Source organism: Rattus norvegicus, chromosome 11, assembly GCF_021556685.1.
Source record: "Rattus norvegicus strain SHRSP/BbbUtx chromosome 11, alternate assembly SHRSP_T2T, whole genome shotgun sequence".
Taxonomy (NCBI): domain Eukaryota; kingdom Metazoa; phylum Chordata; class Mammalia; order Rodentia; family Muridae; genus Rattus; species Rattus norvegicus.
The window spans coordinates 79,541,499-79,554,601 of NC_141544.1; the positions used below are offsets into that span (position 1 = coordinate 79,541,499).

Below are 13,103 nucleotides of genomic sequence, written 5' to 3' on the forward strand. Positions count from 1 at the left end.
TTAACCTTAAATATGAAGTCTATTCTGCAACATGAAAGAACTTGGATTGCAGGTAAGACCTACTGTTAAAATTGCAAACAAGCAGCAGTTATAGAGTCCTAAAACTATAAAAATCCTTCCTAACGTAATGTCACTAAACTGATGTTTGAGACTTTGAACTAAATGTATAAAACAGGTCACTGGTAAAAAAAAAAAAAAAAAAAGAAAGAACCATCTTAATTTTGGCCCTAGGTCAAGCACAACTTTGTAAGCCAATTCTCGTGTGTGTGTGTGTGTGTGTGTGTGTGTTTGTTGTGTGTGTTTGTGCATGCGTACGCGTGCGTACGCATGTTTATGTGTCAGTAGATGTTTATGTCTGTTGTCTACTCAATTGCTCTCCAACCTCTCTATGTATCTACCTGTGTATCTGTCTATGTATCTATGTATCTATTTATGTATCTATGTATTTATCTGTTTATGTATCTATGTATGTATGTATCTATCAATATATCTATGTACCTATCTGTGTATCTATGTATGTATCTATATATCTATGTATCTATCTGTGTATCTATGTATGTATGTATGTATCTATCTATCATCTATCTATTTATCTATCTGTCTTTCTTTTTTTTTTTTTTTTCTTCTTTTTTTCCGGAGCTGAGGACCGAACCCAGGGCCTTGCGTTTGCTAGGCAAGCGCTCTACCACTGAGCTAAATCCCCAACCCCCTGTCTTTCTATCTTAAATGATAGTTTATTATTGAACCTGGAGCTCACTGATTAGCTAGGGTGACTAACTCCCAATCTTCCCATCTCTGCCTTCACAATGCTGGGTGACACTGCTGAGTCTGGCCTTGATGTAGACGCTGAAGATCTGAACTCAGTTCCTTGTGATTGCGCTGCAAGCACTTTACCAGCTGGGACATCTCCCCAGCTCCAGAAGCCAATTCTTCATAATTATGCAGCTTGGCTGTCATTACCAAGATGAAGACTTTACAATTAGTAGTGAAAAAAAACCCAAAAAACAAACAAACAAACAAACAAAAAACAAAAAAAGAAGAGAAGTCTACAAAGATTGAACAAACACCATGCACTGTGGTATCCTTTATTTAAAAATTGTGAGTTAACTACAGCCATAGAGTTCTTGTTCACCATTTAGATGGCATAATAAACTGAGAGAACAATAACACAATCCCAAGAAGGCATTACCCTATAAACACACGTATGACCACCCATGCACACATACACACAACATACACACAAAGATTATAATATAAACACCAAGTGATGAAAAAAACACTTTGAATGCTCTAAATCAAATTAAAACCCCTTTATTATAATAAACCGTGGCAATATTGTGACTATAATGAAAGATATTGTAACTGCTTAAGAAGAAAAACAGGGGAATACTGGCAATTTAGCAGCAGCAAACAGCCAAGGAAGGGTGGAAGCTAAGCAGACGAAGCAGCATCTCTCTCTAATGTTGGCACTGTGTAGGACTGCACGGAAGTAGTTTAAGTTCGGTTTTTAAGGAACTATTAAAACATCCTTTGAAATACTAATTTGCTGCACTTTACAAACAGTGGAAAAGAAAAAAAAAGTATTTGGAATGTTAGACACGCACGCACACGCACACACAGAGGAAACATACTAAGATATTGGTTTATGGTCTTTGTTTATGACCTCCAAAAAGTTTTATAAGGAAAAATAATTAAGTGCCAATGAAGTGAAAGGAAGTTAAAAAAAATTGCTAAAGATGCAAGTCTGAGTGTGCTGAACAGGTCTAAGAATATAGCTCAAGGTCGGGGAGCAAAGGGGATGCACATTCAAGAAGAAAAATAAAGGTGGACCCCAGGGGGCAGGCCAAGCTCTTTGAAGAGTGTCGACAAGGAAGATGTATTAAACTCAGACTGTCTAGAAGGAGATTCCAAAGTACACCGAGTTCTACCTTTGCTCACCAGTTGACAGCAGTTTCATAGCGCCCAATAAATAATTTAAACCAGCACTTCAGCAAACTGGCTTTCTACATCCGGGTGCAAGACTCTTTACTGCACACGCAGGCTGACAGTTTGTTAACTGGCACAAATAGGAATCCTGGTTTAAGGGAGGGCCACATTAGCATGGATTTTCTTTTTCTCCTTCATGAATTCTCATGCAAATATCTGAAGCTGCCAGATGGCCCGAAAAGAGGAGTAAGTTTAGTTCCCTAAGGGTTTTAGAGGAGAGGAGATTCCCCCCACTCCAAGGAAGTCAGAGTCATCCACGAGCAGGGGAATCTGGTTTCAGGATGGAAGAAACGTAATTGAAACCTCATTGCTGTAACTCATGCCAGGATCAGAGCCAGGAAACCCAGCAGGTGGAATGGGGAGAGAGACAGAGAGCTTGGAAGTGTAGGGTTGGAAGGCAATGTGCCTCTAGAGTCAGAATGGCTCAACTGCTTTCAGACGAAGACACTGCAGGATGGGACAAGGCTGGCTCTCCGGATTGGGTGGGTGGGTGGGTGGGGCATATTCAGTCTCCGGGGAATCTGTGTTGAGCTGCTGCAGGAGGCTCAGGGCCCTGATGATGACTTTATTTTTCAGGGTGCATTAAATTGGGAAACGTCTGGCTTTTCCCAGGTGAGTATTTCTTTTAGCTATTTTCTCTCTCAAATCAAATCGGTTAGACAAGTTGCTGGTGATCTCCCTCAAATGGAATCGAGCTGCACTAGTGTTGTAAGGTGCTATCTAATTTAAAGTAATGCCCATCAATATCTCCTAGGTATCAACCGCCCTTGCTGACGAATCAGCCTCCAAATGGCCTAACTAGGTAATCTACCACACCAGGTGCCCCTTTAGATTGACTTTTTTTGAACTTTAAGGAATTAGTCCTTTTTAAATGACTTAGGACCTGCTTCTGTTTGGCTTGGCTTCACTCCTCCTCCTCCTCCTCCTCCCCCCCCTCCTCCCCTTCCCCTTCCTCCATGGTCTCCACGATGAGCTCCGCGGTGCAGGTGGCTTCTCCGAGGCTGTTGACAGCCTTGCAGGTGTACTTGGCGTCATCATCCCCACAGACATCACTGATAATTAGCGAGCAGTTCCCGTCTTCATCGTAGTCTATCTGGAAGTGGCGGGACTCCCTGATTGACTGGTCATCCTTGAACCAGACAACCTCAGGGTCTGGGTATCCTGCATCACGGGGAGAGAATACAAATTACAGAATCCATTATCTGATATTCTTATTAACTCAATCAAGTGGCTCTCAAGGTACCTCTGTTGATTAAAACTCGAGGTTGGCTCTTAACATCTATTTCCATATTTATGAACATAAGTTGCAAAGACTCATTTCTGAAACCTCAAATAGAAAATTCCAAGTCTGTTTTTGTTTGAGACAGGGTCTTGGTATGAAGCCCAGGTTAGTTTCCAACTTTCAATCCCCCTGCCTCAGCCTTTTTGAGTGCCGAGATTACAGGTATGCACCATGAACTGTCCATGACTCTTACAATGCCACACAGCCATATGATGCAGGGCACTCCAGAAATATTGCCCAGATTCTGGCTGTACAACTAAGGCTAGACATCTTCTTGATGAAAGTAAAATGTTTGAAATGAAACAAATATATGCTTAACAGGCACAAGGGATCTTGTCAAGAGTTGCGCCTATTCTAAAATTAGGTTGTGATAGGTGTTGTAGGGTATGAATTTGTGAAAAGAGTTCACTTGCAAACCTAAAATGGATTGGTTTATAGTACACAAATATTAATTCCACACAGCAGGTAATGGCTCTATAAAACGTCAGACAGAGGACCTCATACAGAATATTGCTAAGAGAAAGAAAACCTATCTTAGTCTGATACCCAAACAGGTCACCTGCTTGTCTGTCTCTAGGGATGGATCCCACGGGCTGCCCTTATGTCTAGTCATGTCTCTATAAAGACCAGTGTTAAAAACATATGGAGTAAAAGCACATAAATACATGTGTATTATATTTTAGAACTGTGTGTGTACATATCCGTCACCAGTTTTGCTCACATGTATCTTTAAATATGCAATGTATCACAACTGACTTGTTCCTAAATTTTGTAAAGGTATTTTTAGATTAAAAAAAAAAAAAGAACCAAAAAAATCCTGCAGCCCCTGGCATATAAAATTATACACAAAGCTCAAGTGTTCTCACATTCTTTTCAAGTCAGAAAATTTTGTTTTTATCAGAACAGCGTCCATATGCTTTAGTTTTGCATCAGGGCCATAGTCAGAAGTTATGCAAATACCGAGGAGACCATTTCAGAGAGAAAAGCACAACAGATGATAACCACACTGTCAGGCTACATTCAAAATTTCAAAGGACAAAAACCAGTGAGATCCAGTGAGAGCAGCAACAGTCTGACTAGCACATGTTCATGTGCACATGCGCATGCGTGTGCACACACACACTTACACACACACTACACAGACACACAGACACACACACACTATACAGACACACACACACATATACACACACCACACAGATATACACACAGACACACATACTATACAAACACACACCACACACAGACACAAACATACACACCACAGACACACATACACACATGAACACACACATACACTTACACACACACTACACAGACACACATAGACACACACCACACACACACCACACAGATACACACACACTCACACAGACACACACACACCATACACACACACCACACAGATACACACACACTCACACAGACACACCACACAGATACACACACACTCACAGACACACACACACCATACACATACACTACACAGACACACACACTATACACACACACACATATACACACACCACACACACCATACACACAGACACACACACCACATACATACTCACACAGACACACACACACACACACACACATTCCAAGTTAAGTTGTGCTATGCTTTGGCCTTGCATCCCCTCCTCCTTGAAGCTGCAGGGGAAATTAATAATCCTACCCAGTAATTGGCTTCAAGTATGGGAGTCACAGACAAGACCAAACATGGTGCAGAACTTCCCACCAGCCCCACACGACTTGTGAAAGTCCAATATCCCCTTTGCTCAGATGATTCCTCTGCCTCTGCCATCCCTACCCCCCATGCTGTGCTTGAGCGCTGCCTCTCACTTCTCACCTTTAGCTGCTCTCTTAAATGTTCTCACAGTACTCCTACCTCAGGGCCTGATCAAAGCAGGCCAACAAGACCTTTCTCCAAAACAAAACAAAACAAAACAGCAAAACCCCAAAAACAAAAAAACCCCACGCTAGTCAGTGTCTGTGCATATAGAGGTTTGTGTGGTATAGGGGATCAGACTCAGGGCCTGACACATGCCAGGTTGAGCTGTGTTCTCAGCCGTCTAGTAGTTTTTCGTTAGATCCTTTCTTGAATGGGCTGCTCTCTGTTTCTTTGTTATAAGGCCATTCTCTTAACAAAACAAAAAAGGCGAAGAAAGATTATTTCTTCCTTTCCTTCCTAATTCCAGAAGTTAATTTACTCAAAAGGTGCTGAGAGTCCGGGTGCTGAGAGTTCTGATGTTGGGGAGTCTCACAGAAGTATAAGACAGGGCTCACTGTGGCTGCCATGCTGGGCTGTGTGACCTTGAGGAGGCTGCTAAGGGGGGTTTTATGCTGTACTCAGAGCACGATGGGAGACAACCCTCTGCTTTGTTGGTGCGTGTAAGCACAGCCCTGAAGCTGGGTTTGAGAGGCCTGTCCCATCCTGCGCTTATCTTGTTAGAATATTGTGATCGTTGGAACAGAAAGGCTTTTTGTCTCCAGAGCTGCTCATTTCGTGGGTCCCATGCTAAGGTCCCCAAGGTCTGCTCACTCACTACTATGGCGCAGAGACAATACACAAGAGATTACACACACAGGCTGGGAGCTTGGCCCTGAATGCAGGGTCCCAGCTCTCCTTATGTAAACTCCTGTGCATGCTCTCCCTCGCCCTTTCTCTTCACTCTAAAACCTCTTTAAGGAATTAACAGGTTTCTACTTTCACACACATCACATAGGTGGTCTCACAGAACCCCTAGGTCACTCCAGATGTTGGATATCATTTAACAAACAAGAGGCATCGCCACCCAAGGTCACACAGCCTGCTGACAAACTCTTGACCTGGCTGACTCCAGTTGTCAGACTTTTGTGTCAGAACCTCTTATGGGCAGCCTGCATGGTTCTCAGTGGCCTGCAAAGTCCATTCCGTGTGTCCCTCAGCTGAGGAGCTCATGGGAGTTCACTGTTGATGCAGGTCTAGAGGCTAATATGACTAGTATCAACTGAGCCTGTGGGAAAGTCGCTGGTCAGCACTAGCCTCGGGAGGTTGGGAGAACAGAAACTGGCCCTCAGGACCAGAGGTAAAGGGACCCAGTGTGGCTATTCCTATCACTCCAGGCAGGACAGGCTTGACACCTTAGCCAGGGTCCCATGTGCAGCCACCCCCATGTGGAGGAAAGAAAGACCTGCCCACAGCTTACCTTCGATCTTGCAGTCAAATCTAGCAGCGCTTCCCTCCACAACCTCCAGGTCACGAATGGTCTTAGAGAAGTAGGGCTTTACATGGGGCTTTTCCTCAGCAACAGCCTCGAGGAAGGCCTGGGAGACATCTTCTAGAGGATCAAGAGGGACCAAGTCATTTCTTTATTCCTTACTCTCTCCCTGTGTTTAAAGCTCTCTCTCTCTCTCTCTCTCTCTCTCTCTCTCTCTCTCTCTCTCTCCCCTCCCCTCCCCTCCCCTCCCCTCCCCTCCCCTCCCCTCCCTCCTCTCCTCTCCTCTCCTCTCCTCTCCTCTCCTCTCCTCTCCTCTCCTCTCCTCTCCTTCTTCCTTAAAGTTGCTATAATTTAGCAAACAGTGCAGTTCGGGGAAGTGAATCATAGCACGACTTTCTCCTGGGGATGAACCAGCCTGCTGCCAAATGGTTTCTGGCAGCAGAGAGCACTGTGCCCAAAACAGGGAACTGTTCAGCCTCCCCCTTCCCTGATGCTGACACACTGAAAAAGAAAGTCATCTTTAAAAAGGATTTTAGGCTGAACTTCACGGACTTCAGGATTTGGTTGAGGGTGTGAGGACAGAATCTACGACTTTTCTGGTCTCGGTGCTTGGCCTTCCTGACTCGGCAGGTCCATCACCAGCTTCTGAGAAAGCCCCGGAACACCTGTAACTCGCCAGAGTGGGTTTTCCATACGTATAGAGCCGTAAGGTACACAGCTGCAGACCAGGATGTGGGAAAGGTCCCGGGGAAACCAAGCCCCAGGGGAGGGTCTGTGTCCTCTCCTGTCCCTTCAGACAGATTGGCACCTGGAGGAGCAGCAGAAGTGCTACAGACTGCCTCAAGCTGTGAGATTGCTCCAGAGCAGCCGGCTACCCTACCTACCTTGTGCACAAAACAGTTCTAGACTCACTCTCCCACTTGTGGGTAGCGGAAGCTTCCTCACAATGGGCACGAAGGGTTTCTGCCTCAAGAAGATAAGGGTCTTCACGTTATGTTTAAAACACCAGAGGTCAAGGCCTTTACTGTGGAGATAGATGGCTAGTGTAGCATTTTGCATATGGTTGCAAGGAGCTAGCTCCATCAGTCCCAGGAGGGGCCAACTGACCAGTCTGCCCAGGCCACACGTGTTTCAGCTGCCTAAATGCTGTCATGGAATCTGGCCTGTATGAGTTAATTTTTCTTTAAAACAAACAAACAAAAAAATAAGGCAGCAGAAAATGGAAGGATATTTTTAAAATGTTATGTAACCATATGTGATTTATTTTATTTATTCTTGTCTATCAGTATACAAAAAATCTCATTTATAATAAAGAAAAAAATCTTAATAAAGGCTTTAAGTCTTCCACAAAATGTAGGCAAACGAAGCAGACCATCTAGTTCTATCAAACAAATAACAGCTTTTTGCTCTGAAAATAGTTAACAATTAAAGAATAATTACCAGAGTTAATAGTTGTCAGGGAAACCCCAAAAGTCTTTCTGAATTTATCACTGTAGAGCGTATTAAATACCCAAATGAAACCCTAGCTTCTTAAAACGCTCCTCTCCCCGCGACTCTTCCCCTCTCACAAGTGCCTGGGAGAAGCCTTACCTTCAGACTCTAGCTTCTCTGCATTGATCGGGCTGGTTGGTGACCCTGTTGAAGATTTCCTGCCACTGAGCCCTGAGATCATTGCCATAGAGGACAGTCTCCCAATGGCTCTCACAGCATTGCCTGTTTTCTGGAAAAAAAGACACGGAGGTTGGACTCAGGCGGTGTCCCTGGTTCCAGTTTGCGAGTTCTGATCAGAGGTGAAGAGCCCAGGCCCGGAGAAGCAACAGCAGGGTGCAGGGCCTCTGGAGTGAGCCCAGCCTCGCTCTCCCCACACTGTCAGCGTGTCCGAAGATGTTCGAGGAATGGAATGGGTCCTGGAACTGATGTGCGAGTTAATGTGACTAAAGAAGGTCAACACGAGACAAAAACTCTTTTCATACTGTGCTTCAACTCCCATAAAAGGGATAGTTTATATAAAGCAACTGCAGCGTGAGACAGCTCTGAAGACTTATTGCTGACTGGGCCCAGTGGGGCTGTTCCTCATAAAACAATGCCTGCAATAGGATTCCAACTGGTCAAAGAGAGAGTTACTACAGACCCACGGTCCAGGAAAACGAAGCAGCATTTTCTTGACTTTGGGCAAGCTGCTTGACCTCTTCAGGCTTCAGTTTCTTTTTGTGTATAAGAAGGGGTTAGGCAGGATGGTCTCCAAGGTCCCATTTAGTTCTGTTTATGATTGAGATACTTCAGAGATTTGAGGAAACATCCAGGCCGGCCCCAGCGCCAGTCTATGGCTGCACAGTGGAGCTGTTCCTCCCAGTGTCCACTTGTGTTTCTGAGATAAACACCCAAATGGGTCATTTGGGAGAGGGTGAAACTTTTGCTGAACAGTATAAGGATTTGTCATATAACATCTCCACACTGTGCTTCGATGTGTTGCCTTCCCTCAGTGGACCTCAAACTGTGCTGGCAAAACCACTTTCTTCCTGGATTAATTTTACATACTCATGCATGTCAGTGAAGCCTCACAATTTTGACTGCTTGGAAAGCCAGTGTTTTCGGTTAAAAAGACTGATTATTTCAAAAGTCAAGAATTTCAGAATGTTTGGGAACCATGCAAAAGTGTGTGTGTGAGCATGTGAGTCTATGTACGTGTGTTCAGCAGAGACCTGCTGCTGCAGTCTTAATTGCATTTCCACCCTGCACTTTGCCCTCCTTGTTACAACCTATTTTGGTGCACTTTGGAAAACTACTCAAACTGGCTCTGGCTATCTGGCCATCGATCTCCTCCTGCACAAAGCGCTGTAGAGTGTGGGCATGCTCCTGGTTCTCTGCTACTACAGTGCACAGAACCCAGGGGTCCCAGGTAGGGTGAAGAGAGAAGGTACGGGCCCCACAGAGTGAGAACATGTGGCAGCCTTCAGCCCCCTCCCCGCCCATGGGACCGGCTCATTGCTTTATAGGTGTGAGAAATCCACCTTTTCTCACCCATCCAGGGGAGTCAAGACCTTAGCAGCCCACTTCCTAATCAGCTGACTATCCCTCTTTCCAACACATACTGGCTTATTCTGGGCTCAGCATTGAACTCAGAGGATTCCTTCCCAGCAAGGCCAGTTCTCTGACCACTCATTACTCTGTGACCTTGTCCAAGTTTTTCTCTGAGGATCGGTGTCTGTATTTTCATCAGAATCAAGATTTTAATCTCCTCGCAGCTCTAATATTGCTGATTCCTACTCAGGATTGTGTAGCAGGAACCACACTCTGCTCTGAGTCTGGGGACTCTGATTCCAGACATGCGGAGTGCAGTCTGTCCGGATTGTACTTACTGCATGCTGTAGAGAGATGATGCCTTTCTTCTTTCTTGGTTTTACTTTGTAACTAATGTTACTAATGTGAACTTATCAGAAAGAGGCAAACAAAAGTTCCAGTATTCCAGACAGAGTAGCAAATACAGTAGTAACAGACACTGCCCTGTGGATAAATTCCCAGCAGACAAAGACATTCATTTAATTTCTTTTTTTTTTCTTTTTTCTTTTTTTTTCGGAGCTGGGGACCGAACCCAGGGCCTTGCGGTTGCTAGGCAAGCACTCTACCACTGAGCCAAATCCCCAACCCCTCATTTAATTTCTTAAGTGGGGATATTTGCAAGGGCTTAGTAAGGAAAAATAATAATAAAAAAATAGTCGATGCCAGAATTCATACTTTGGGAACTGCCTTCTGAAAACCAACAGAAAGGATGATGGCAGCCCTGTTCAGTCGACTTGCATGTCCCTGAGCTGAAACCTGATTGTGGCTTCACAGAGACCTTTGGAAATTTTGGAACAAAAATCAGCAGAGCCGAGTTTCAGTTCTTGAGCCTGCTTCCTTTGTTTGGAGGACAAGTTGGCCAAGACTGTGAACCTGGCAGGTAGTCTGCCCCGGCCTCCCGAATATAGTCCCAATTCCCTAGCTCTCAGAGAGCCAGCTAAGGTGACCACAACTGTGGCCAACCACTCACTGCTCATCTCCCAGGACTAGGGTCTTTCAGTGCTAACAGCCAAACAATGCCTGGAAAACTTAGGCACCAGCCCGTACACATCTTTAAAACAGCCTCAGGATGACAGAGCCTCTGACAAGTATATGATGGCCAAGGGTGGTCTATATTAATATTTCTTTGTTAAAATACGGTGCAGTCTGTATTAATATGTCTATTTTTTCTTTTTTTCTATTTTTCGGAGCTGGGGACCAAACCCAGGGCCTTGCGCTTGCTAGGCAAGCACTCTACCACTGAGTTAAATCCCCAACCCCTAATATGTCTATTTTAATATACAGAGCAGATGCTAATAATTTATCCCTGTTATTTTTATACACATTTCTGGGGTCTCTGCAGTTTCTAGAGAATAAATACATCTAACTTTCAGCCCTTAATTTCCACTCTTCTTTCTACCCTACCACCACCACCAAATCCAGTTTTTTGGATCTAGTTTGCAGACAGAAACCCTGCTGGTCTCTCAGACTTACTCCACATGCTACCCGTCATGCACATGGCTTTGCATTAGGCCTTCAGTATGAATTGAAAACACTCCTTCTTTCAGAATAACTTTACCAAAGATCAAAGATAGGATTAGACACCCGTGCCTCACCTAGCCCCGCAAAGAGAGACTTGTTACCCGGTTAGATACTTGTTTTGGGGGCCTGATATCAGAACAGGGGAGTTGTCAGAAGGTTCCTTCTGGAGTTAGCATGGCCACTTGTGCCCCATGCTATCTCCCCCTGGATAGCCCACTCCTAGTCCTCTCTGTCCTACTGCACGTCCCCTTGGCTGCTCTGAGACACAACCCTTATTTCTGAGGGAGCCAAAGTTCTGGAACTCGAGTTTAAATGGGGAAAAGATTTCCCTAAGGAAGCAACTTAACAGCAGGTCAGCACAGCTGAACCGTTCCCAGTGAAATTAAGCCCGAGGACATTCATGTTGAGTGAGATTTTTGTGGACTAATTTGTGTGCAATTTTGCAGAAAAGTCATTTCCAAATGTCTTCACTTAAATTAGAAAAGGGAAATAGGTTCTTTTTTCTAAATTTGATCCCTGCCCTTCTAGAAAAGCCTATGGCCAGTAAAGAGCAAATCCAGCGATAAGGGAGAAGCTGTGAGGTGTGGTTCCCCGGCTGCAGAGATGGACCATTTTCTCTCCCACACCCACAGCTCTTCTCTGTGCCCATGCCCTTGGCTTAGCACCCTCCTGGCTTAGAGCCATTTACAGATAATTCTGAGGTGACAGGGCTGCTCTTAACTAGTGCTCCACGCAAGTGAGATCCAGTTAGACCCACTTCTTTGAAGGCTGCCCTTCTCTTCCTGTCTTTCCAGAGAATTCTCCGACATCTGATGACCAGAGGATCATCAACAAAGGCAACTTTGATTTTGTAGATACCTTTAAAAAAAAAAAATCAAGTCTACTTTCTATTCTGACCTGAAAGGCCCAGGTAGTAAGGGAGATGGGTGTTCCAACCTACCTTGCATTTGGGGGAGTCAGGAGATCAGTCCAGTCCTGTCAAGCAAGAACTGACCTCCCTGTAGCAGGGCTCTGGCTGCTGTGTGCTCGGGATGCCTGTCCCTGAAGCCCTTCAGCTGCAGGCTCTGTGGTCTCTCCTTAGCCCCTAACCCATGTGTTAAGTTGCGTTTTCTAAGGAAACTGTGGTTAGTCACATGTGTAGCAGTGACCAGTGTTCTGTGGACTCCTTTCTCCCAACACACTGGCAAAGTTTCGGTCGCCTAGCCCTGGATCTCCAGTTAAAGGCTCTGCCTTTATGTCCATCCCTACATAGTTTCAAGGTGTGCCCAGTTTTCACCTGTCATTTCCTCCACTCAGCCTTCTCCTGGGCTTTAACTATGGCACCTACTACATTTCCAGCTTGTTCCCCAAAGACTCTTATAACCGTCAACTCTAATGGAATGGCCCCTTCTCCATCCATACTCACGTATATGTGTAAGGATAACCTCCTGTATTCTTTGTGACAACATCACCTGTCAACAAAAAAGCTGTTGGTCTATTAGCTTAGGCAGGAAATAGGAGGAGGGAATTCCAGTAGGGGAAGGGGATTCTGGAATACAGTGAGGTTCAGGAGGAGATTTACCCTGAACAGACTGTATGAAACCGAGGAGAGGCAACCAACCAAGTGACAGGACTGAGAATAAACGGGTTATATGAGTTATGAGCTAGTCAGGGAACAAGAAAATGCTTATGGCCCAAGAATTTATTCATAATTAATTGGGTCTCAGAATTGTTATTTCAGGAACGGGGGCATGGGTGGTAAAACCCGTGGATACATATATGGTCATGGGGCTCTGCTGATCATCTATAACTCCTGGTGTGCTCGAGTTCTTTTATGTGACACTGCTTTGGTTCCCACCGCACTGTACATCTCTTGGGTATGGAAACCATGCCCTCTCCAGAAGCCTGGGAGCTTTACAATTCAAACTGTGATGAAGGAAAGAGTCAGATGGAGAAGTGGCTACGTGCCCACGGGTGTGGAGGACAATGCCACCATCTTGTTATTAGAGGCAGTTAGCTCTGTTATTGTTAAGGCTGTATACTCTGGAGCCGGATTCCAGGCTCAATCCCTGGCT

The 13,103-nt window shown here is 44.9% G+C and overlaps 1 protein-coding gene across 4 annotated transcripts in view; it reads right to left on the reverse strand.

The window, feature by feature from the left end:
* Positions 1 to 1,051: 1,051 nt before the first annotated feature.
* Positions 1,052 to 13,103, reverse strand: part of Mylk (myosin light chain kinase) — a 252,871-nt gene continuing 240,819 nt past the window's right edge. For 2 of the 4 annotated variants that reach the window (XM_087575816.1, XM_087575817.1), the window contains exons 30-32: positions 8,059 to 8,188; positions 6,457 to 6,588; positions 1,056 to 3,147 (exon numbers count right to left, since the gene is read on the reverse strand). In XM_087575816.1, coding sequence (XP_087431942.1) covers positions 2,891 to 3,147; positions 6,457 to 6,588; positions 8,059 to 8,188 — 519 coding nt within the window. In that variant the 3' untranslated portion in view covers positions 1,056 to 2,890. 4 annotated transcript variants of the gene reach the window in all.